Here is a 25,741-nt window from a genome sequence, read left to right as displayed (position 1 = left end):
TAGTACATTATATTGTATAATTGCGATAATATTTGGTTATTTGTTATGATACGTTAAGTCGATTAATTAGTTAACTGTAACCGATAATTTTTATAATAGAACTGTCGTCGTTGTGTGTCTACTTATTCTAAAGATTATATATATATATATATACAATAATTCATTTATTAAGCTTTAATCTAAAAATTTTTAGTGGAGTTTAATTTTTTCTGCGTGTATCATTAATATTAGCCAAATCTATCGCAATGTATTCAATTAACCTAATTCGAAACTTTTGCAAAAACTGCTGTTTTTAGAAGAACAGGGGTTGAATACTATAATAAAAGAAATGTTAAACAAAATGCTGAGAGCTAAACAAATATCATAGTAAATCTTTTGTGCGTATAATTGCGATTATGTTTTGTTATTTGTAATATTACGTTATATAACTGCGATGTTTAGTTAACTAATTGATCAATTAATTTTAAACGACAATTTTTATAATAGTATTATCATCGCTCTGTGTCTACATTTATTGTAAAAATTGATAATTCATTCCTGATAAAAGATCAACATTTAATTTTTTTAATCCACGCAGTAGAATGATATTTATAGTTGATCGTTTCCGTTCGAAATAATCGTAACAAGCCCGACACGGTGTTAAAAGATATTTTCTGATTGTCGTAATCGAAAATTACCGGGCACCTTTAATAAGCTAGTCGAACGCGGGTCGGACACGATACCTGGCGTGCTCGCTGATTATTTCGTACTTTATGGGGTGCAGCGACGTTATCCGAATTAACTGGGAGACACGAGTAAATGAGCAGTCCAACAGCGGTAAAGCGAGCTTGCCACCGTGTTTTGGGATTTTCGATGGGGAGTTTGAGATAATTTTCGGTTTTTGGGGAGTTTTGATGAAGTGTAATAGGTTGAATTTTCATATCGAGATTAAATGTTCGTTAATGATATTAATGGTAGTTGGAGTTCCTCTTCCCCTTAAACAGAAATATTATTATTCTGCTTAAACAATTTCATTTTATTGAGTAAGATGTAATTCAATGTTTTTAGTAGGAAGTTACAACGAAACGTTTGAATTGAATTAAGTTTATGGATGATGATAATTGTAATATAATGTGCTCTTTATGTAATGAAGCTGCCATTTGAGGTAAATCATCCGACGAATGATGGAAGAAAGATTGAATGTTTCAATCAGATATTTATTACAGCACAGAAGAAAATGTAAAAGAATGAATATGTAAATAAATAAAAAAGCAGGAAGAGGTGGAAAATAATAGGAAACTATGCATAATTGATTATTATCAATAAAAGAACGAATATGTAGATGCACAAGGAATGCACAGTAAAATATATTGCACCAAGCAAGTGCAAATTAAATTAAATGGTAAAAATAGTCCGAAACGTGGAATTTTTTGGAGGAGACGGGAAATAACGAGATGTTATTGAAAAAGTTAATTAATTGGGAGACGTATGGCACGTAGGGTTCATTCCCTTTAAAACAGAACCGGGCGCAAATTATTCGTTGCTAGAAATGAAAATTTCTGTTTGTAGATTTGAGAGCCACAATTTTTAGGTAGTACTCGAGGAATGTTGTTACTGGCGCAGGGAACGTTTCTTTGTTTCTTGGCGAGTAACAAAAGAACACGACACTAGCGCATTAATAACTGACAAAGCGAAGATAAAATTAAAGTTAAGATCAAAAGTTGAATCACGGAGTTACTGCTCGACACGCGATAATTAATTCCGATGCAGTGATTTTCATTCCCTTGGAAATCCTTCGTTAACAATTCTTTGTTCAATCCTTGGAAGATGTTTGACATCTTTAATCTTGGACGGAGATCTCCTCCAAGAAAAGCAAGATGAATGTAACTTCTTGGAGAAACTTCAATGTTCAATTTATTGTTAGTTTATATTAACAATCAGGTTTTGTAATATTTTTGGGGGATAGTATGAGTCTTTGAGAAAAAATAAAAAGGAAATGATTTATAATGTTTTCTTCGTGGACGCGTCGTTTCTAAGATACTTAAGATTGAAATTTTAAGGTTCCATCATTGCCTACGACTATGCGACCACGCCCCTTCCGACGCGCGCATGCAATGTAAATTTTCGAACTTAATTTCCTCCGAAACGACGCATCGCATGAAAAAAAGTGTATATCACAATTGTCGCTTATTTTTATTGCTCGAAATTAACGTTAATTCGTCGTCATATACGTGATTGAAAAATCCGGAACAAGTGTTCCGCCAGGAAGTAAATATTTGAACGAAAACTTTCTAGCTAGTCTGTATAACGATTAAATTGAACCAGCAAAGGTTCCCAATTTGGAAAAATAATTCACTTCACGTTCCGCAGCTTCAAAACGCGGATCTAAAGGAATACCTTCAGCAGGATACGTACATATTTCCAACCAAACACGGGCAGATCAAATTTAACATGAAGAACCAGTTTGCTTCTACCAAAATTCCGGAAATTCGTGCAAATTCGCAACTGAGTTTTAATATCCGTGTCCATGTGGAAAGTCTCTACCGGCGTGGATTCAAAAGGAACAGTTTAAAACGTAATTTTAATAACATTGCAGTCGCTGCTTGCCTTTTTTTTCAAACGTGTACATCGTATTACCGGCTGTAGTAACTTCCTGGAGGAAGTTTCGCGGCTAATGATCTACAGTTATCAGAGAAATATGTATCTGATGCTGGAAATTCGCGGGATCGCGGACGGTTGCGTCGCGCAACGGCGTATCCCCCGTGGGAGACGCGACTAATAAAGGAACGCTGATGGCGTACCAGGGAAAAGTTTCGCGATAAGACGCGGCTTAAACGGGAGACACTCGAAATAAATAATGCACGCTCGTCCCCTATTGGTCCCCAGGGCCACGGCTCCCACGGTGGACAAGTAATGTTCGCGCGGACCCTGATAAATCGTTCTCGGTTTACTAACGATCCCACCAGTATATCGATCCGGCCAACGGATGTCGGGCCAGCGTACTCGCTTCCAGAATTAACCCTTTTCGACACGGATTCTTATCTCGACGACAGGAACCTGTGTAGCATTTTATTTGGAGTTTCCTTTTCTTTTTGTTTCGTAGGAAATTCGTGTTGTTTGAATGTTTCATTGGTACTTGAGTAGTGCATTATTGATACTCTGTTATTTTGGTATTCTGTCGTTTTGGTATTGTTGTATGATTGGTACTCTATTATTTTGGTATTCTATCACTTTGGTATTGCTGTATTATTGGTACTCTATTATTTTGGTATTCTATCACTTTGATATTGCTGTATTATTGGTACTCTATTATTTTGGCACTTAAGTACTCTCTTATTACTCTATTATTTTGGTATTTGAATATTGTATATTATTTTATCTAAATATTGATACTGTTTTCTGTTGACACCTCATGTGAACGTTACTTACTTGAAATTTGACCATACCATTGAAATAACACAAGCAATTAATCGTAGTTAGCAATCAATACATTTACACATACAATCGGTACTAATCCTGCGTTATTTTTACATATATTTTTAATCAATTCAGTTCTTTAAGAATTTTAGATACTTTATTTTAACCATACTAAATACAGTTAGAATGTATCACAATTTCGATTTATAACCAGAATTATAAGTCTACTTAAATCAGCTCCGTTTTTCCGTTATAAAAACCATCTCAGCTGAATAAAACCAAAAGTTTATACGCACCGATGTAGACAACGTATTCCAGCATAATCACGTGAAATTTCAAGGTTTTGCAACATTCCAGCAGCGAGTTATGCTGATCAGAAGCGTGAAATTCGAGAAAAACGCTTTCGTTTTTACGCTGCACGCAAGCTTCCCATATTTCTTCCATTACACCGAATCGTTCCGTGGAACGTTTAGAAAATGATTTTAAACCGTTCAATTTTCGTTTTACAACGGAAGAATTTCGATTTTCCCTGCCGAGCTGTCTGGATTGCGTAATATCTTAAATATTAAAGTTTAACGCTCCACGTCGGAGATGCAACTCCAGGAAAATTCATATCTCCCTTATTTTTATGCGTTCCCGTATGGGGCAAATAATCAGAAAGCCTCTCACCCCGAAGGAAAAGAGTTCAAATAAAATTGATTCGTTTTTTTTCACAAACGTGCGGTAACCTTTTACGATTTCTTCTAATCAAATTTCCAATTTCGATCGGTCCTTCGCGAATTTTTTTAACAGTCAACCGCAGAACGCGAAACTGTAAAGCTTTCTTTTATCGTTGCAGTTGTACTTGAAGTGTATTCTCAAATTTTATTGAACAATGAAATAGAATAACAGAAATATTTCAATGTTTTACACTTGTCTGCGATCTGAATGAATTTTCTGCAATTCAAGAAACTTTCGAACAATAGCCAAAGGACAGACGATGATTTTCTCATATAATCTTCGTTCGTTCCTCGCTGAATCATTCAACATTGTAACTAGATTTAATTTATGTACATTGCTGATTAAAAGTTTAGAATGATATGTAACGTCACAAATTAAAATTTAGTTATTTAATTACTAATAATCTTACTATTATCACTAACTAAATTAATGAATAATTAATGATACACCAAAAAGCAGAGAATGTAATGCAGCATCTCACGTATCCCGAGGAAGTAATAAAAATTCAAAAATTACAAAAAAATTCAAAAGAATTTAATGATATTTATATTTATTAAATTCTATTCGAAATCTTTGCCACTAGTCCGTGATATTATAAAGCAAACGGTTAGAATTCAAAAGAAACTCAACAAAAAAGCGACCCTTTCACAAATGAATCGGTTAACTTATTCCAAAGCAAAGGAACTAATAATGAACGGTAATTTAATTAAATTAAACTGAAGTGAATTTAATTAATCTTTTATTGCGAGCTACGGACCTCGTCCTTATTCCAGACTGCTCATCCAAGAACCTAAATAAATACTATGCGCAAATAAACGCTCGGTCCAGTGGAATATTCGACAAAAAAATAACGGCTGTCTCATTCATCCGGACCAATAACAATAAATATTTTTATTCCATCATTTCGTTATCGTTATCCAACTCCGCAGCTTTGCGAAAATATCGAACCGAGAAAAATTTATTGTACGTTTTCCACGAAACTAATACCACCGATATGTGGAATAGAGTTTTAGGATTTATAATATTTGCAATTCACGGTTTTTGCTGCTTCGAAAATATAGTTTGTCGATAGAACGAGTATATGATTGAGGTAGATATTTATTGAAGATTAGCAGTTAACAATATTGTGTCAATAGACAATTAAAAGTGATCTACATTGAGTCAACAGAATATTTATCCTGATATTTCTTGAACTTTTGTAATCTTTATAATTTTTATAAAATATTGAAACATTTTTATATATTAAAATTTTTATGTTTTAATTTCTTATATTTGGAAATTTAATATTTGTGATACATTGGGCTGTTCTATAATTAGCGCAATTTTTCACATTCCTTTTTTCTTCAGAAACAAAACAAACTAAACTTCTTTTAATCTAACTTTATGATTATATTACTAACAATTAATATATAAATAACTAATCCACCGATAATAAGGATGAATGTATCTCAATTAAAAAATCTAATATTCGTATTAATTTCTTCAAAATAAAAGAAATTTATTATTATTATTATTATTATTACTACTACTACTACTACTACTATTATTATTACTACTACTACTATTATTATTACTACTACTACTACTATTACTACTACTACTATTACTACTATTATTATTACTACTACTACTACTGCTATTACTACCATTAATATTACTACTTTTTTAGTAGTTTTTCAATTTTTCTTTGCAGGACTTCACCGCATTGGCTTCTGAGCGTCTCGTATTACTGTCATTAACTTTGACAGACCAGATCAGGCGAATGCGCCAGAGTACGACGTTCCAACTTCGAGGGCGTCGATTTCTTTCGATATTCGTTATTCCACGGGGACCCTGTGGCGACCGTTCCCCAGCTAATGATGGTAACTCGCGATCAACTGCAACTTTTAATGCGGTTACGACGTCGGTCGAACTTTCTTGGCATCGGCCGGTTGCTTTGAGGGTTTATTGCTCGCTGAACGGCCCCGGGAAATTGCATTAGCCGGTCACGGCTGCCTGTCCCGGATGGAGCGAACGTGTCGCCATTCTTTTTCGGCGGGCCAATGCTGACGACGCCCGGCCCCGGTTATTCGTAATTAACTGCGTAGTGGACGGAATTTGACCGGTAAGTGGTTTTCGTTGTCAATTATATGGTTCGCCGTTGCGTATGTTCTTATATCATTATATTTATTATTATATTTTTATATCATTATATTCATTACTATATTTAGTATCGGTTCTGTAACTATTATCTTTCGATTCTGAAAGTCATTCACAGAAATACAGTTATGACTTAATTTCTTCTTATACAGTTATACCTGTTATTACATTTTTGTATTATTATATTTATCATTGTATCTACATAATTATAGTTATTATATTCATTATTATATTTAGTATCGGTTCTATAACTGTTATCTTTCGATTCTGAAAGACATTCACAGAAATACAGTTATGACTTAATTTTCGATTATACAATTATACCTATTATTACATTTCTATATTATTATATTTATCATTTTATCTATATAATTATATTCATTACTATGTTTAATATCGGTTCTGTGACTATTACCTTTCACTTCTGAAAGAAATGCAAGAAAATACACTCATGACTTGATTCCGATTCTCCATAACCGTTTCAGTCGGAACCGATACACAACAGTTTTAAACAGTCATTTTCGGAACCTTTTCAATCCCTGGTTACGTTCCACGAGGCGGATCAGATTTTCGTAGGAACCCGGGTTCAGTCCAGTGCAGCGTTTCTGTCCAATACATTACCAGATTATTTGCGATAGAAGTAGTTCCCCGCAATCGCAATAATGCTGGGGCAGCAATTGAAAACCTTCGGCTTTCTTTGAATTGTTGGGAAACCAGGTTCCTCTGTTGCCATTCCCTCTTTCGATATTTTGCATACGCTCCTTTCGACAGAACAGAGCGATCCTTACGTATGCGCAGGATTGCTATGTCCTTTACGGAGATTTACTGATTTACGATAGTAATGGCTATCGATAATGGAAACTTCATTTATACTTATTTATATAATGGTACCTAATCTTATATTATTTCTTAATTTCATGTTTGTTTCATTCTTATTCCAGAAACCATACAGTTTTATGCTGATAGATATTGATATTAAGAACCTTATTAACATTTACTTGTTTAATATTAAACACTTCATTTCAACTCATTGCAAAAACTTCCTCGTTCAATAATAATAGCTATTAATTACTGTTGTAAATTATTCGCATTAATTATCATGTTGTAAAACATGATTTCTCTTTAATATTTTCACTTACAACTATTTCCCAAGCATCTCTGTATAATTATTAATATACTATGTTAATATCTTTCGCAACGATTACTAATTTCAGTCGTTCAATTATTAATTCCCTATTATCCCTTCTGTAATAAAAGCTGAAAGGCCAATTAACCCCTTACCCTATGATTTCTTTCTAAACTGTGATCAATCCAACTACTTTCTTATTAAAAATTATTAAGAATAAGAAAACATTCCCATCTCATTCTATATTAACGTGTGTTAAAAATATAATCATTGATAACAAACGTATAACAATAATAATTTTCATGCAAACAAATCGAATAATATCTATGTTTCTTAACACTACATTTACGAAACCCGTCAATTTGACGGATATTGAATTTTTTAAACATTATTTAGTAACAGTTTCAGTCGATCTTGATTCGTGCAATTATGCCAATACGTATTGCAATGCTCTGGTCTTAAAGTTACAATTTCCGTGATTTATATAAACGAACGCGTAGTTTTCTAGAAGCAATAGAGTAAAGTATAGAACAAAGGTCCGTAAATCTAGTGATACATTCTATCTGAAATCTTCACGTGCCAGACGTGACATTCTAGGGCGAGGGGTTAAACGGTGCGAGAACAGGAGTCGGCAGTCAATCGACATAGATTCGTAATTATGCCGTAGAAGAGGGGATGGCGGGGGTGTTGCGATTGGAATAACATGTAATTCCGCGGGCGTTCGCAGTCGGCTGTTTGACAGGCGTTGAAACTTGTACCAACAGGCCGCCAGCAGACACACTCATTGCGTCACCGAGCGCCGCCGCAAATTAACGCCTAAATGTTTAATTACACGCCCCGCTCCCTCGCGCCCCTGCGGCGCACACGGCGGGCCGCGCTAATTGCACGCGTATCGTTGTCGCGTCGCGATTAGCCGGAAGTTTTCCGCGGGGCGGCCGGGCCAAGCGGAAGCACAGTTTTCTCTTTATTCCGCGGGGAACAGAGAAAGGAACATCGCGTTTAAGCACGTGCGTCGTAACCGTTAGCGGTAATACCGGGTGTGCGGGAAAACCTCGAATAACTCAGTGCAATTGTTTTTGAATGCAATGGAGCTGGTGGGATGATTGTAGACAGAATTATTTGGTTCCAAGTGTTTCTTTTTTTCTGTAGTTTTGTGCGGGTGGTGTTGTGTGTGTGGTTTGGGGGCGTGGTTTTGATAATGGGGTGGAGAAAATTATTACTTATATTTTAATTGTTTCTGAATGCAATGGAAAAGATGGGATGATTGTGAAAGTAACTGCGTCTTAATTGATGCGTTTCTTTAGTTTTTTTTTTTATAAGAGTAATTGTATTGTACTTTCTATGATGTGATGGTGTGATTTTGACTGTGTGGGCGGAGCAAATACTCCTACATTCATTTGAATTGTTTCCAAGTAAGATGAAAGGAATAAAAACGATTGGAAAAGGAAGTATGTATATATTTAAATCTTCTTCTTTGTAAGAGTGACTACATTGTAGTTTGAATGAGTTGGAGGCGTGGTTTTAACAAAAGGCGAAACTACTCTGACTTTCATCTAAATTAATTGTTTCTGAATATAATGATCAGAAAGGGAAATATTCTAAAGGAAGATATGTTTGTAAATAAACCAAGTACGCCGTTTTCTTTATACGAATGGTTGTACTATATTTTAAAAGATTTAAGAGCCTGGTTTTAGCAACAGGGCGGAGCAATTCCTCCCACTTTCATGGAAATTAAAGAACAATCGATTAGTCCTACACATTTCTTCACATCCTACGTAAAAGGGCCGTGTATTATTCAGAAAGACGCCCTATACAAAAGAGAAAATGTATTTTCATGAAAGTAATTTACATTTCGACGAATTACGGGGCTTGAATTTGAAATCAGGGGCGGAGCGAATCCGCTAGTTTTTATTTCAAATAAGAACTGAATCCTCTTGCGTTGAATTTGCAGGTAGAGAGATCTTTCAATCCCGGAAAAAAGGTGTGCGAAGGAAGACAAAGTTTATTCTGTCAAAGTGATTAATCTTTTGGCCAATTAAGGGCGTGGCGACTCCTCCACTGTTTTTTTAAACGAGCGCTAAATCTTCTCTCACTCGATACATGAATAGAAAATTTGGAAAAAATAGTGCCCCTGGGAGAAATGTTTCTCGACGAGAGTTATTTACGTTTCAATTAATTAGGGGGTGTGGCTTTAATTCGAGGGGTGGAGCTACTCACCCATTACGCTCCACTTGGACATTCTCCGCACATATATGGTGCATGTGGTGGCTGGCACTGTTCCAGACGTTTTTGCACGACTAACTACTTATTCAATAACGATCACCACGTTGTTCGGATCACTTAATACAAATAAGCCCTTATCAACCACTTAAAAAAAAAAATACTTCAATTACCCTCCTCAATCAATCTTTACACTCACCATTAACATATCGTAAACCTAACCAAAACGAGGCAAATTATTTTATCCTAAGCACCCCAAATTAATGCATACATTTACATCAAAATTAACGTTAAAATTAGCTGGAAATTTGAGTGGCATACTTCCAAGTCCTTATAAAAATTAGAACAATATATTTCTCGAGATTACATGGGTCCCTTATATCCGTACAAATACATAAAATTTTGCAATCTTTCGCAGAATTCTTGTCACCGGTTAAATATTTCCAACCTAAAAATTTAAAAATGGGTCAATTTGTGTGAATTGTGTGAAAACCCCAAAATTCGACTACACACACAACGAAAATTGAAAATTACTAATGTGTTGCTAAGTAGACCCTACTATACAAAATAATTTTCATTTCGGAAATAAAAGTTTTGCGCAAATCAATTCCGTTTCTCTATTTATATAACGTCGACACCGAAAAGCAAAATATCCATTGCCGTTCAAAAAACATCATAATATCCCTATAATATAAAAAAATATACAACCATCATATCTTTAACTCTATACCTTACAACTTTCGTCTGAAGCATTTATTTTCTATTACTCATACTTTTTAAATTATTGAATTTTATCCAAGAAACGGTTGTTTGGCCGCACTGTGCGTCCAGTGATTTTAGCGTACACCAAATTACCTCTAAATTACCTGGAATCAATCACAAACCAAGATCCACATTGACAATCGAATGTTTCTTTTCCATTTCCAGGAAACTAAAGCTCTTCCAACTGTCACGAAAGAAGACGAAAGATCGCTAAAGGGTTCCAAGGAGATTAAAGATCCAAGGAGATTAAAGATCCAAGGATCCCGTCCTCAGCGGAAGATCCTGTCGGAAATCATTCGCGTCATTGCCCATCGCGGAATGATTCCGTCCGCTCTAATTTTTCTCGTTCCGCGTTCGCCGTTGCTCGTTCATTCAATTCCGACAGACAATAAGACTCCCACCGCCTCCGTCCGTCGGCACCATACAGGAAACGGAAGTAATCCGAAGACCGGTCTTCCATTAAAATCTGGGTCGAGTCTTCACTCCCGCGGGAAACCGACGTTTCCAATATCCGTAATAGGTGAGAATTTCCTAGGCGCGAAATTAAGTCGCGAATACCCGGCAGCCGCAGCCACCTGGAGATTCGCCATCTATCTTCCCCCCGCGGAGACGGCGGAGCGGTTTTAACTGTTCGAATCCCACCGGTTTTTGCAAAAACCCGATCGAAATATGCCGAGCGGGCGCGATCGCGCTTTTTTCGTTTCAATTCAGAAACTGAATTATAATTTTCTATTTTGACAGAAGGGAATTTCAAATAGTGCGATCGTTATGTTTTTTTCAGTTCTAAGTGGGTAATAATAAAAATAAAAATTAATAATTAGAAGGAAACGAAATTTCATGAATTTTTTCCGTAGGATTTATTGAAAAATAAAATATCTACAGACCATAGATCGAAATGTTGCTCATTCGACGTTTGACTGTTGTAATTGGGTGATTGTATGCGACAGGATAAGAGCGTAAAATGAAAATTTGTCAGTTTTGTCAGTTACAGTGTTTTCTTCGAGAACTGTTCGATTAATCACGAGAGAATAATGAGGGAAGTTCTTACGCGCGTTCGATCTTGTTCATGAGTTACCGCTGATTCATAGTATTAGTTGGACGCCGAGTTTTCGTAATTAATTTCGTACGATAAATATTCTGCACCGTGGACCCAGCGGTATTATCAACGTTGAATTATTTGTGATTTGTTACGTTGCTATTAATGGGTAATTGATACGGTGTAACGTTGTATTGTGCTTAAGTGATAGATATTGTATTGTAATTCACGTGATATTGTGAATGCGACTTGTCATGTGTGTTATGGAATTATTTATAGTGGAAATGGTGAAAATTATGAGAAAAGGACTGGGTAGAATTGAGAAGGAATGCATTTTTATTTGTTTATGTAGAGCAATAACATTGAGAAACTTAAAAGTAATATTAAGGAAATTGATAATGATATGAAAGAATTTAATAATAATGTTAAGAAGCTTAATAGTAATATTAATTAAGAACTTTATAAAGAATTACGAATTTTCATTTTATTTTCCTTTCTTATACCTTTTTGTATAACCTTCATCTTGCAAATTTTATTTTATACCTGTCGCGTTTCTTCTCCAATAATTTCCTACATTTGTTAACAAATTAGACATTTCAATCAACATGAGAATAAAGGAAGAAAGGATAAGCACCATTTCAAATTCATTAGCTAAACCATTGGAAATTCTACCATAACATAAACGATCGAAAGTTCCCTACAATTTTAGATTTTCTGCAATTCCAGTGGAACAAACCGACTATTCCAACCGAAAACGTTATCGACTGCCCTAAAAGGATCCATCCAAACACCATACAATCGAAAGGACGCTGAAAAAAACACGATCGTCTTCTAAAGAACGAAAAACCGTAACAAAAGTCGTTCCGTGAAAGCCGCCATTGTGCGTAACAATGGCGGCCGGTGGCCGGTACGTCCGTGTCGGTACAACGCGATCGCGTTTCCCCGCGTTGCAACCTTTTAATTAAACTTTGCGCGAGATCTCGCGAGTTCTCGTTGAACGGGCACCGATATTCTCGTGTTGCAATGGTGAAAAAACTTGTAAGAGTGAACGACGCATCGTAAATGGCGGTCGACGCGATGACGCGGAAAATAATTGTGAGATAATATAACGGCACCTGTGAGAATACCTGATTTGAAGAAAGATAAAGAAGAAGATAACATAAATTTGCAAATTGCTTTTGAATATTGAAGAACAAGTATGTTCAATGATAAATTATAAGAAAATAAAATTTGTTGGCCTATATATATTAAGAAACTCGTTCATCAGAAAATTTAACATACTACCAAACACAATACTTAACATTCAATAACAAATTTCTAATTGACATCCAACTATTAAGACGATTGTTTCCTATTAATAATAGTATTAACTATTTATAACACTTAAAATCTACTTTATTTAATTACAAAAACATACAATGAAGTGTTTCCCATGGCAACTAACACGCCAAACTATTTATTCTCCGAAATATTCTGATGTTCCATATTAAGCGCCGTTACCCTAATTGCCAGCTGGCAACGATGTTTCTAAATTAATTCATTGTCCTAGAAAATTCCTCTCTTAAGAGTATCTCACCCTTAACAGCAACAATAAAAACCAATCAAATATTAAATACAAGCGTACAAAAGCTATAATTCAAATCGTTATCATCTGATTACAATTTTCTTACTTTTCGAGAAGAAACTTAAACAAACAATTTCCAATGGCATCAAGGAGTCTACATAGAACCACGGTAAACAGAAAATATGTCCGGTTCATCGAACTCGGATACCTTCCCCTGTACCGTAATTAACAAGCGATCAGAGGGATCCTTTAAATCGAAAGGAAGAGGAACGGACAAAAACATTTCCCAGTCCGGCCGCGACAAATAATTATTTCCTGCTCTGTGTACAATTAAGCAGCGGCTGCGGGGGAAACTATCTTTTACTCGGCAGAAAAATTAAGGTAAAATCCGACGGCGTAGCATCGATTTCCGATAATTGCAGCAATGTTTAAAAAAGGATTCAATAAGTTTGCCGCAAGAGAAGAGAAGGGGGAGGAGAGGGTGGACAAGTTTGTTGAAATCCTGTTCGTTCTAATTTCTCGCCTTAATTAAACGTCAGGGCCGAACCGCGGAACGGAGCCAGAATCTTGGAATTGGTCCGGTCCGCGAATCGTATTGTACTATCCAGAATTTTCGTGTATTTCAGTGTGGTTTAGAATAGTTTCGACCGATTAACTGTCGCGATCTCTTTGAAAAATGTGCATCTGAGATGTGTCGCAGAAAGTAAGCGACGACGAGTGTACTCGTCAGGCACAGAGTAATGTATGGCTATTATAATGTAGAATTAAGTTGTGAAACGTCTGTTTTATTGTTTAATTTTGTTACTAACGTTTACTTATTTACTTGATTTAAATGTATATAGTTCGCGTATGAGAGAAAAGAAATCCATGAGATATCGATTATTTAGGAAAGTGATTAGTTTCGTTTAATCTGTTGTGGAACGACATTGAGTAATATCATGTAATTTGTGTGTGATACATTTACAAAGAAAAAAACAACTATTTTGTTTACACTATGTACAGCTTTTTCGTAATAATTATTTGCATTTTTCTGTTTGTTCGTTTTATTTTGTTTTAGCCTCCAAATATTCGTCTTGAAATTCCCGAATATATTCTTCTACTAAAGTTTCCTACTTTCTATTAAAGTTTTCTACTAAAATTTCTATAAGTTTATAGAAATTTCCACTAAAACTGCAATTTAAACAGCAAATTGTCACTAGTTTTTACGCGTGACGAGTATACTCGTCATAACACAAAACTTCGCCATACTTCGCCATACCATTATATAAATTTTTATAATTTATCTGTAGAATATTTAAAATTAAAAACAATATAATATAATTGAATCAAATTTACTTCTGGGACCGGAAACTTGCAATTCACCTGGGCAGCCAACGTGTTAATTGATGAATTGACTCGCAGAAGTCGCGATGAAATTTTTTCACCGTGCAACAAGCTTCGAGAGTGATCCATCAATTGATTATTAAGCCTATAAGCAACTTCCGCAGTCACTTCTACTCTCGACGCAGTTGCAATTATTATTATTTCACGCCTCAACTGTTTCATTATGTCGGCCATTTGTTAATATTCCATCAAGTTCGTTAACAGTCCCGGTCGTCCGCTTAAACTCGCCGCAATTATCGAAATTTCAATTATCCACGTTACTTCCTTCACACATTATTATTCATTCATCGAAAGTGTTAACGTCGAACAAAACAATTTCATTTCTGAAATCCTTCGATTTCCAATGAGACAGTGATAATCGAAAAATACATGAAATTTTTCAGTTGCATTCAAAATTAAACACATTATCGTCCGTTTATTTTATCGGAAGTGTTAATGAAGGAAAGAATTTCATTTCTGAAATCCTTCGATTTCCAATGAGACAGCGATAATCGAAAAATACATGAAATTTTTCAGTTGCATTCAAAATTAAACACATTATCGTCCGTTTATTTTATCGGAAATGTTAATGAAGGAAAGAATTTAATTTCTGAAATTCTTCGATTTTCAATGAAACAGTGATAATCGGAAAACAAATGAAATTTTTCAGTTGCATTCAAAATTAGACACATTATTGTCCGTTTATTTTATCGGAAATGTTAATGAAGGAAACAGTGATAATCGAAAAACAAATGAAATTTTTCAGTTGCATTCAAAATTAGACACATTATTGTCCGTTTATTTTATCGAAAGTGTTATGAGGAAGAAAATTTAATTCCTGAAATTCTTCAGTTTCCAATTATTGCGAACAACAGGCGAAATCATTCAATTAATTCGGAAATTCTAACTAAGCAAAGCATGAACATTTTTTAACACAATTCCTTGGTACATTATCATTCGTTTATTTTATCGAAAGAATTAATAAACAAGAAAACAATTTTATTTATCTCCAGTTTCGTTTCTACTTACAACCTGAATCGTTACGAAATAATTACAAAACAATATTCCATTAGTATTCAGAAAGAAAATATTAAGAAACATAAATTATTACGAACGACAGACGAAATCATTCAATTACATCGGAAATTGGAACTAAACGAAGCACGAGCGTATTTCTCATGTAATTTTCTCGTAGATGAGATTTATGAAAATAATTAACGAAGCTTTCCACGAAGTGTATCTTCTCGTTCGAAGAAATTAGTGTGTTCACCGAGAAAAGAATTTTGTTAAAGGCGGAAGGCAATTCTCCGCCGCGGATATTGGAAATTACGGCACATTCTATTTTCGAGCACGGTGGAACCGGGTAAAGGAGAGCTTCTGCATTCTACGGTTTCGTTATATCCTACGACGATAAACAAAAGTACCGGCCGATAATTTTGAAAATAAATAGTTTCACTTAAATACTATTATCAATATATGAAAAAAATGAAAGAAAACTATTCTTAATATGCAAGCAAACTAAACCCTTGAATTTTAAATTGGATTTTAAAAATCGAAGTGTTATTTACTTTTTTTTAAAATATAAATTGTATATAATTTTCTATTACCAATTTTATCAAGATTGTTAAAGAAATCATAGAATAAAGGATTAAAGAGGGACACCACCTGAAGACGCCCTAAATATGGGTAAACTTGATGAATTCTTTAATTAATAACTATCAAGTAAAAACCTCTGATTTTTTCTGAGTGCATAACAGTAACCTTCTGCTTCATATTTACATTTTCTCTAATCAAAAATGTTACAAAATGCCACAGTTAATCGCTAGCTTTAGAAACCCTTTTCCTAAAACATCCATTATTAGCTAACTTAATTACAAACGACTGAAACATCCAAAGACAAAAATTATTGTAGTTTTATAAAATAGAACTATATTAGATGAAATTTTTTCTAAAATAATTATAATGTATAGATAGATAATTCATAGATTATAAAGGAGAATATATTTCAGATTGGAAACAGTATGGTTTATCTTTATTATTAAAAATAAAAGAAATATGAACAACCGCATTATTTATGGGATGACCCAATAACATGCATATTATATTATTATTGTTATTAGTGGTTAATAAAAATAAATATTAATCACATTTAGTCCTTTTACTTCCACGATTACCGCCCAGACAACTATGAGTGGCCCTAATTCGTTGATCAGAGACTGTAAGTGTTTTTTTTTCTCATTTAATTCGAATTATGTTCGTTCAACGGTTCACCTATTTCGCTCGTGCACGCGAAGAAATCTATAAGATAGCACTTGCGGGGAACGATAATACTCGCGCGGAATGGGATTCTCGCGGTAATTCCCCCGGAAACATCCTTGTTCCACTATTCGAATAAGTATCGCATTAATATCATGAGAATTAACGACTGAATTAATCGTTCAGAACCTTGGAAAATGGGCCAGCTTATGGAATGTTTTATGACGCAACGATTCGATCGTAATTTTTTATTTGATATTTTTTATTTCTCTTTTCAAAAGTTGTAAGCGCATTTGTGGAATTTGCAACAGTCACGATTTTCGCGTAAAAAAGTCTCATTTATTTCGTTGTCATTAATCAATGGAAATTTCAGCTGATAAAAGGCTTCGTTGGTTATTGTGAAGTATTATTGGGAACCTGTGTGCAAAATTTTAAATCGATTAGTTGAACGCTGTTCGAATTATTGCGTTCGATGTAAGCAAAGGTAAAAGGATTTTTTAAAATAGCATCTATATTGCCAGCTTCAAAGTACCATAATTTTGTCAATTTAGTAAATTTTCCAACGAAACTTGTTTTTTAATGTTTCTAGAATATCAATCTACAAAGATAAGTAAAAAGCAGTCTTTTCGAAATTCTCGTGCAGGGTTTCGAATAGAAATACTAAAAATGCTTCGAATTAACGAGTTAACTGCGTTTCATGTATACACACGTCGCCTTAAAGCTTGAAATGCTACAGATTATTTATTTTTTCAGATAAACATGTAATTCTTCTTTGTTTTACTTTGGTTTCTCATAAAAATAACTTGCGCGCTTCATTTTACGATTTTATTGCGCGCAAAACGAGAAATTTTTGTAACCAAATTCCACAGTTAACAGGTTAAATGAAAATGGGCATCCTGTGTAATAAAGCAACGTGCGTGCAAGTTAAAAAAAGAAACTTTTACGAGTCGTGTATGATTAATTAATAACTTACTCGTCTCGACAGCGAGAAAGAATACGATTAAAAACAAAAGTAAACTGCCGGCCGAAGTTCCCACGAAAGTCGGACAAACGGTTGACTCGAGCGCGATGCAGAAACTTTATCATCGGGCTCTGGATATTATGCATTTATGCATTAACGCGAATCGAAGTTTTATGAAAGAGCAACAATAGACCTCGAAGAACAATTTCCCATGAAAACGGGAAAGAAATTCAGCGCTCGCTGCGTCTAACCCATCAAATCGACTGGTTTTGGCGTTTGTATTTCACGGTATAGTGAATATATGCTTGAATCGGAAATAATATACGGAAATATAGAAAAACTAGCAAATAACTATGTTTATTAACAATAAAATTAATTGGTCCTATTCCCAGCAGACCGGTTCGAATTGATTATTGACTTTTATCAATTCATTACATATCTAAAGACTTATAAAGTTATAAGCAGGATGAAATATAAAATAAGCTGAAAAACAATTAAAGACCTTCATTGATTACTTTTAATATAAACTAAGAGGTTAATTCAACCCTTTAAGTTAATTCTAGAAAGTCTCGTCTGTAACTCGTTAGAAAACGATGAATATTCCTAGTGAATAGCTTTCGAGTGCAAAGGATTGAATACCGTCTAGAGTATCACTCGAAAAACCGGCGGGAATTTACGGGAGCATCCTGATTCCCGATGGTCGCAGAGCACCGCAGTTTTTCGCGTGCAGTCGAGCTGGAAAGCAATTATTCGGGTTCGATACGGTTTCCCCTTGCTTTCCATAATTCAGCGTGAACGCTTCTAAGTTGAACCGGCAGCGGTTTCATGGCAGAGAGGCTCCACCCTTAATGAAGTTCTTTTCATCCACTCCATCCCCAGGGCGATAATATCGAAAGAGCGGTGGGATAAACTCGACGAGATGGGAATTCTTATTCGCCGCGCTTCAAAGACTCCTTTTTCGAGCTCCCTGGAGACGGAAATAAACAAACGAGATGAATTGACGATCCCTGTTCCCCTCGCCGCAAAGATAATTGTTGAAATACCCCTTGTATAAAGGGTGTACCGCAGGAATTACAGCGGTTACGGATGTAACAAACGCTGTCGTAGATAATGACAATAGTTTTCGTTTGAAGTCAGAGGTAAATAAGGAACCGGTACGAATCATCTGCGTACTTAGCACCCTAACGAAACTCACCGCGACTGAACTGTTCGTTGTTCGCGATCACCTTCTCCGCGTTCTTCCTTGCTATATAGAACCACTCGCTGCTGTTGCTGAGATACTTGTACTCGATGGCGAGGTCCTTGACGAGTATCCCGTCCTGATCCTGCAACCGATGGGCAAACGGGCAGTAGAGCCAGCGATCCTTGTACTGAAGCTTATCGTAGCAGTTCCCGGCAGCGAATATGTCCTCGTCGAACTCGACCATCGAGAGCACGCTCGCGTGCAGCAGGTACTCCGAGGACAGCATCACGTCGGGCGCGTATTTCCAGAGCCTGGTCAGCATGTTCGCCCTGTTCACGGCTAAATTCGCCTCTAGCCGGAACTTCTCCTGGGCATACTGATCGACGACACCCTCGCCGAGGTTCAAATCCGTTCCAGCGGTGCAGTTCTCGCCTAGGAGATGCTGGTTCTCGATGATCCTCAAGAACCTCGTCACGATGTCCACGTGGACACCTTCCTTGCCCGACTTCGCCTGGTCTACCATCGTCCTCCCGTAATCCTCGTAATCATCCTCGCGCTCGGAACTGTTCCTACCACTCTCGTTGTCACTGTACACATCATAGTCCTCCAGGATCTCCATTTCCACGCCGTCTAAATCATTCCTGTCTCCGGTCTGGGTCCCATGAACAATATGACCATAAATCTCCGTCAGGTTGCCCGCAGTACGATTGCTGAACATCCTATCCCTGTTCTTCGCCATCACCTTTTTTAGCTTGTTGAACGAGTTGTTCCTGTGACGGACCGACGGCGAGTTCCTCGCCTTGCCCTCCTTCCTGCGATCAGATCCAGCTTCGGACAGCCTAGTGAGCAGTTTGTCCAGTTCCACGGTTGACCTCTCGTCAATCGTACCGCTGGACCTAGCATCTTGTCCAGATTCATCAACCCCGGAACCCTTGCCTTTAGCTAGCTTCAAGCTGTCCTCACTCCGGGACACGTTGTCCGTCAGCTGGACTCTTTTGCCAGACCCACTGGCATAAGCTAGCTCCGGATCATCAAGCTTCACCTGTCTAGCAAAGTGGTTTCTCGATCTGCTGTGTCTAATCTGCGTGGCAGGCTTCTCGATGCTGGTCTCCGGTTTCAACTTGCGGATCAGTTCATTGTCGTCGCCATCCCCGCTGGAAAACCCATCAGCCTGATCGTCCAGGTGCAAAACAGGCTCGGCGTCCTCTTTGTTCTCTAGCTTTCTATCAATGAACGAAGGCCTGTGGTTCTGCTGATGGCGCAGCAGCTCTTTAGGCCTCTCTATCTGCGCTTCCTGGCTCCCGAACCCAGCCAGCACGGGCCTCTGCGTGCACGTCGCCAGAACGAGGACGTACCAGCCGACCAGGACACTCATCTTAGGGGTTCTGCCGTTCGGAGGGCTACGGGTCCTCTCTGGGTCCTACGGTCACGTGGTCGCGGCCAGGACCGGTCCTGGACGGAACGTCGAGTCACACTGCTCCGGCATCGCCGGCACACTGTCGGTGTCCTACCACGGATCCAGCGACCTCACGCCCACTAATCTGCGCCCCGGTCACATCTTATCACCTGGACTGTCTTTGGCCACGCGAAACTTTCTCGCGGCAGTCTCGGCACCTGGGGGATACACTTGTCTGCAAGGATCGGAGGGGAGCACGCGGTTACGAGCTGAATGTTCATCTCCGGAGGCGCACTTGGTCAGTGCTGATTTGGGGATGACGATCAGTTCGGGCTGACCGTTCAAGTGGGATCATCGGATCTTGTCTGAGCGTTCATCCTCACGCGGATCATTGTGCCCGACGGTCAAAGATCGCGACAGGGGGAACGTGTTCCGGTCTTTCCCCGGAATGGAGGGGGGCGAGCGCCGTTCGTCGACTCGCGCTCGCACGCGGCGCCAGACTGAGGGTTGAAGCTTGCTACCCCTTCGTACGTACGCGAGAGCCCGCGTAGGGCGCATGCCTCCGTATTCCGGCTGATTTTATTAGAATCAACTGGATCCGCCGTGTTTTTCGCGGGTCGCGTCCGTGAAGCGTGGCGGACAGGACTGTGTGCACTTTAGGGCCTCGATTAACCCCTTGCCCTACAACATCGTGTCGGTCTCGTGGCGAAGGTTACCAATGGAATTTAGTACTAAAACTACCGAGCAGTCGAATTGACTTCCTTTTATTCTTCTGGAGATATTATAAGAGTGCATTTATTGATATCACCATTGGATTGCATTTTAGTTCGCGCATTAATAAATCAGATTATTATTCATTTCTCTGAAAAATGTTTGTACCTTCTCAATGATTGTGAAAGGAGAAATCAGGAATAGATCATTTAGACCTGTCTTGTAGTTTTAGTGTTAACAAACGTAAATATTATCGAATTTGTTTGAATGTAAATTACATATTATTCCTCTGTTATCAGTGATTGTACGTTACGTTGACCGAATAGGACTGGGACTTTCTCTTATTTTCATTAATTATTAATAATAAAGTAGTTAGATCGATCGCAGGTCAGAAACGCCATAAGGGTTTTTCATTTCTAGATATGTATTATGATATGCATAGGGTTTCATTCAAAAACAGATTTTTCCGTCTGGCGCTCTCCTTATAAGAAATATAAATTGGCGTAGGACTATATTACAATCATCATTCTGAGAAAGCCAGAAATGAGATGGGACTATGTTACAGGTCTCGTATCTGTCAACCCTTAGCATTCCAGACGATTTTGTAATCAATCAACAAACTCAAAGCCATTTTTATGACACCCGTAGCGAAAATTGAAAATATTATATTATGACATTTCTTAGATCTTTTTATTTTCCTTATTAATACAAAATTTGGATGTGTAGAAAATCCAATAATTTTGAGGTAGTTTCTTTGAATTGATTCATTGAAATACTTTATGCTATAAATGGTGTCGTAGTGGAGCCTACAGAATGTAAAGGGTTAATATGTTAGATAGTAACGTAAATAAGTTCAAATTTGAATACGTTCTGGTTCTAAGAATTTAATTATGACTTATTGCAAGTGACAAGAGGGCATTTCTGATTCATTTAAATCCAGTTATTTCACGGCTGCTTGAAATTGCCTATAAAAAACGTTGACTATATTCGATCGCATTTACATTACAACCTAATATAACGGATGCATAATATTTTATTACGCCCCGCTACTGAATTATGCACGATTCGTTCCGATCTGCTACCTTTTCCATTTTCCTGAAAGCTTCACAATGCCAACCCTTCTAGACTTCTGGTTAACTTTTTCTTTCCACCTGCAATGAATTATTTCATAGTCGGAAAAGAAACCATAGAAAGGTAAGAATTTGTTAATTTTCGAAAGGTGGAGTTCCTCTACGATTTCCAAATATTTCTAACACAGTCTAATAGAACCGACTATTTATTCATCACAAAAAGGTAAAAAATTACACAAAAAGTTTCGAGCAACGCGTAATATAATTCCAATAAATATTCAATGAAAATTTCAGGTAAAACGTGCCGAGACGAATAATTGGCTGCTTTGTATGCGGCGGTTTAAAAAACACTGAAAGTCGTGGTCGACTGCTAAGAATACGAAATCGGGGGAATATTAATTGAAGAAGAACCCTGATGAACTTCGGTATCGCGGTTATGAATATTACCGGCACGTGGCTGGAGGTCGATTCGCGTGCTTCAAAATTCGATACGGACGCCCGGGGGAAGTTTTATGATAGCCTTCCGTCGGGAAACGAAAATTATAGAGCTGGGGGAGGAGAAGAAGGAAAAGAGGAAGTTTAACAAGGGGATTACTGGGAAATAAAAGCAACCCAACAATGAACGGACGGGAATTCCTCAAAGGCAGCGAAACTCGGCCCAGTAAGATACAGCACGCGATGAAAAGTTTCGAGTTCCATGAATTTCGCGTCTGGGACGGCGTGCACCGCCGGAAAACATTGTTGAAGGAATTGCTTTTATCGCCGGGCCGGTGAATTGGAAACTTTCGCCGGTTCTCCCGTGGCCCGGTGACTTTTTCCCCCGGGGAGCATCCTCTGATAACGAAACCAGACGTATGACCGTTCGAAGGGGAACGCGGGACGTTGTTGGCAAAGATGACGTACAGTAAATATCAGCCCTTAGATTCATAGTGTTGTTTTTTTGACGATATATCTACTGTTTGCGTTATTGTATGAGTGGCTCGATGTGATAGTGATTCTTTATTTTCGCGTTTTTTGGAGGCAAGGGAGATGTTATTCGGTTAATTGAATGATGATGGGATGATGGGATGATGTTGATAGTGTTAGGTATTGTTAAATGTTGGTGTTAATAGTTGTAATATTCTTGGATTAATTAAATATTAATATTGCAATGTTGTTAATAATATTAATATTGGTAATTGTAATATTCTTGGATTGATTGAATATTAATATTACAATGAATTCGAATCACTGTTCAAAAGATTGAAAAATTGTTATAGGAAAATTAAATTTCAAAATTGAAAGATATGAGTGAAATATTCTGCGGTTAATTAATAATTGATAATAATTATTATTATTAATAACATTATAATATTAGTATTTAATCCAAGAATATTTCACTCATATCTTTCAATTTTGAAATCTAATTTTCATGTAACAATTCTTTTACCTAGTTTTGAATGGAGATTCGAAGCAATTTTATCCAATTTTTACGAGAATGTGATAAATTATACAGAAGAAAATATAAAAATGGACATCGTGAATTATCAATGAATTATCTATTATAAGGGTTGAAGAAACTGAAACAGCAGCGACTTCCAAGAATCGTACGAAGTCTAAAATTGAGTCTTCAGATTCAAATGATTCTGGAATTCGAGTGATTCAACAAACATTCAGCAGTTTAAAAATAGTTTTCACAATAATAAATATGATAAATTATATAAAAGAAAGTATAAAAATCTTTATCGTAAACATAGATCAATGAATTTTCTATTATAAGGGTTGAAGAAACAGTGAAACAGCAGCGACTTCCAAGAACCACACGAAGTCTAAAATTAAATCTTCAGATTCAGATGATTCTGGAATTCGAGAAATTCTACAAATATTCGGCAGTTTAAGAATAAATTACCACAGAAGTATCCCCGGGCGTATTACGAGCAACCTGCTGCGAGATTCCAGACCCGCTTTCTTCGAATAACTAATCGCGCGGGACTGTAACCAGCTAGCCTTCGCAGTATGCATATTGATCGCGGCGGAAGCGTCTCGTCGAACGCGTCCGTATCACCGAAATTTCACAAATTTCAAGCCTATCAAAACAACTACAATAAACAGTCAGTTAATCGTTTCAACTGATCTATTTGTCTCTCACCGTGAAGATCGAGTGAAAAATTAAATCTTCAGTGAATCCGATTCGTGTCCAAGTGACTGTCAGTGTCTGTAGTGTCCAATCCCACAATAATCGACAAGGTAAATATAAAAATTGATTAACGATATTATCAATTTTAAAGGGATCGAGGAAAAAATACGTTGTTTAAAAGTATTTTCGAAAAATCGACTTTCTCCGAGTGAGCAGAAATATTTGAATATTTTGAGTACGATCAATGAGGAATGATTTTCATGGACTAATTTTGAAATTTGATTCAGTATAGAGAATTTTTGAGTGAGCACAATGAGGATCTCCTTTGGACACTTGTTGCTGGTGCTGTTGTCTCTAATGGCAACAGCGATCTACGCGTCACCGGCCAACGACCGATCTGTAGAGATCACAGAGCCAAAAAATACTCAACTGAAACAAGGTGTGCTTCAGATCATTACCGCACCTTGGAAGGACTGCCCTACTGGATACATGAAGGACTCCCTGAACAAGTGTCGAGAGATTATTTCTTAAAGTAAGCAAAAAAGCAGTAATATGGAAAATAAAAGGAACCCTTTTGTTATGCAGTTATTGAAATCGCAATGGCGAATTCCTTCGCAAGAATATATCACCTAAGAATATGCCATTTTTCTGAGACGTTTCAATTGTAATATTCAAATAAAAGAATCCGGATCAAAATTTACCCAGTCTGCATCATTGAACATTCTACCGACTTTATGAAAAAGATATTATTACATAAATATATAAGAATCAGCTTCACAATTATACGATTTATTATTGAAAATAATTCAGCAGAAAATGAAGAATCACGAGAAATCGTTGGTGTAAAAATAGAGGAAATTTCGTTAAAGCAAGAATGATTAACGGTTAATCTTAGATAAGAAACTGTTAAAGAGAAATTAAGACAGCGAAGATCATCGGTTCTTTTCTTAACACCGTGACCCATTAAACTAAATTTCGTCGTGGTTTCACATTATTGGTCGAGCTGCCATTTTCGGCTTATCAGTGGGACCAATGGCCAGTCATAAGCCCCTTGTTATCGTCTTGTTCTTATCGACAGTTAGAGCTCAGATTACCGTCGGTTGTTCGGCTCTAGCAGAAGATCTCAGGCCGTTATCTGAACTGAATTACCGATGGAGCTATACCCCATAAACTAAGCATAGGATAGATCTGACACTTGATGTATTTTCGTGGACTGTTACGAATGACCTTGACCCAGATCAGGTGACCTTAACCCTAAATCTAGTGACCTTGATAAATCTGACATCAATTTTTATGAGATTCACTGAAAAAATTGTACATGAAGCTTAATTAGTGTATTTATAGAATTTAATTTATATTATAATGAACAATTCTCGCATTACCTTATTAAGCTTGCAACTTTATTCTTTTTTCATAAGTGGCATGATAGATTGAAAATATAAATGCTTTTGTAACTTTTGTACAGATTTTGTTTGTCTCCTAAATTTATGAAATACTCTTCCAAAAATGATTTTTCCACTAAGAAAACAAAGTATTAGCTATGAGAATCCATAAAGTATTCAATCTATTCTTAATTCATGGCTAGAGTCGATAAGTCAGTATTGTGACTTTATTAACTGAGCAAAAGTGCGGGCGATTCAAACGTCAAATCGCAATCTACGTTCTGAACTTAATTCTAGAAAGAATTTGAAAGCGTAAACGTCGCAGAAAATCCAATCGGATA

At 36.7% G+C, this 25,741-nt stretch overlaps 1 protein-coding gene across 2 annotated transcripts in view; it reads right to left on the bottom strand.

Moving 5' to 3' along the window:
- Nucleotides 1–20,610, bottom strand: part of LOC116425847 (metabotropic glycine receptor) — a 277,989-nt gene extending 257,379 nt beyond the window's left edge. For both annotated transcript variants that reach the window (XR_012997961.1, XM_031974063.2), the window contains exon 1: nt 18,738–20,610. Coding sequence is in view for 1 of the 2 variants with exons in the window: in XM_031974063.2 (XP_031829923.1) it covers nt 18,738–20,100 (1,363 nt within the window). In the remaining variant the exon portion in view is untranslated. The remainder of the gene's footprint in view (nt 1–18,737) is intronic.
- Between the last annotated feature and the right edge of the window lie 5,131 nt (nt 20,611–25,741).

The sequence above is a fragment of the Nomia melanderi genome, chromosome 2 (genome assembly GCF_051020985.1).
Source record: "Nomia melanderi isolate GNS246 chromosome 2, iyNomMela1, whole genome shotgun sequence".
Classification (NCBI taxonomy): Eukaryota; Metazoa; Arthropoda; class Insecta; order Hymenoptera; family Halictidae; genus Nomia; species Nomia melanderi.
The sequence above is the reverse complement of the archived record's forward strand: the minus strand, read 5'-3'. Positions and strand labels throughout refer to the sequence as shown.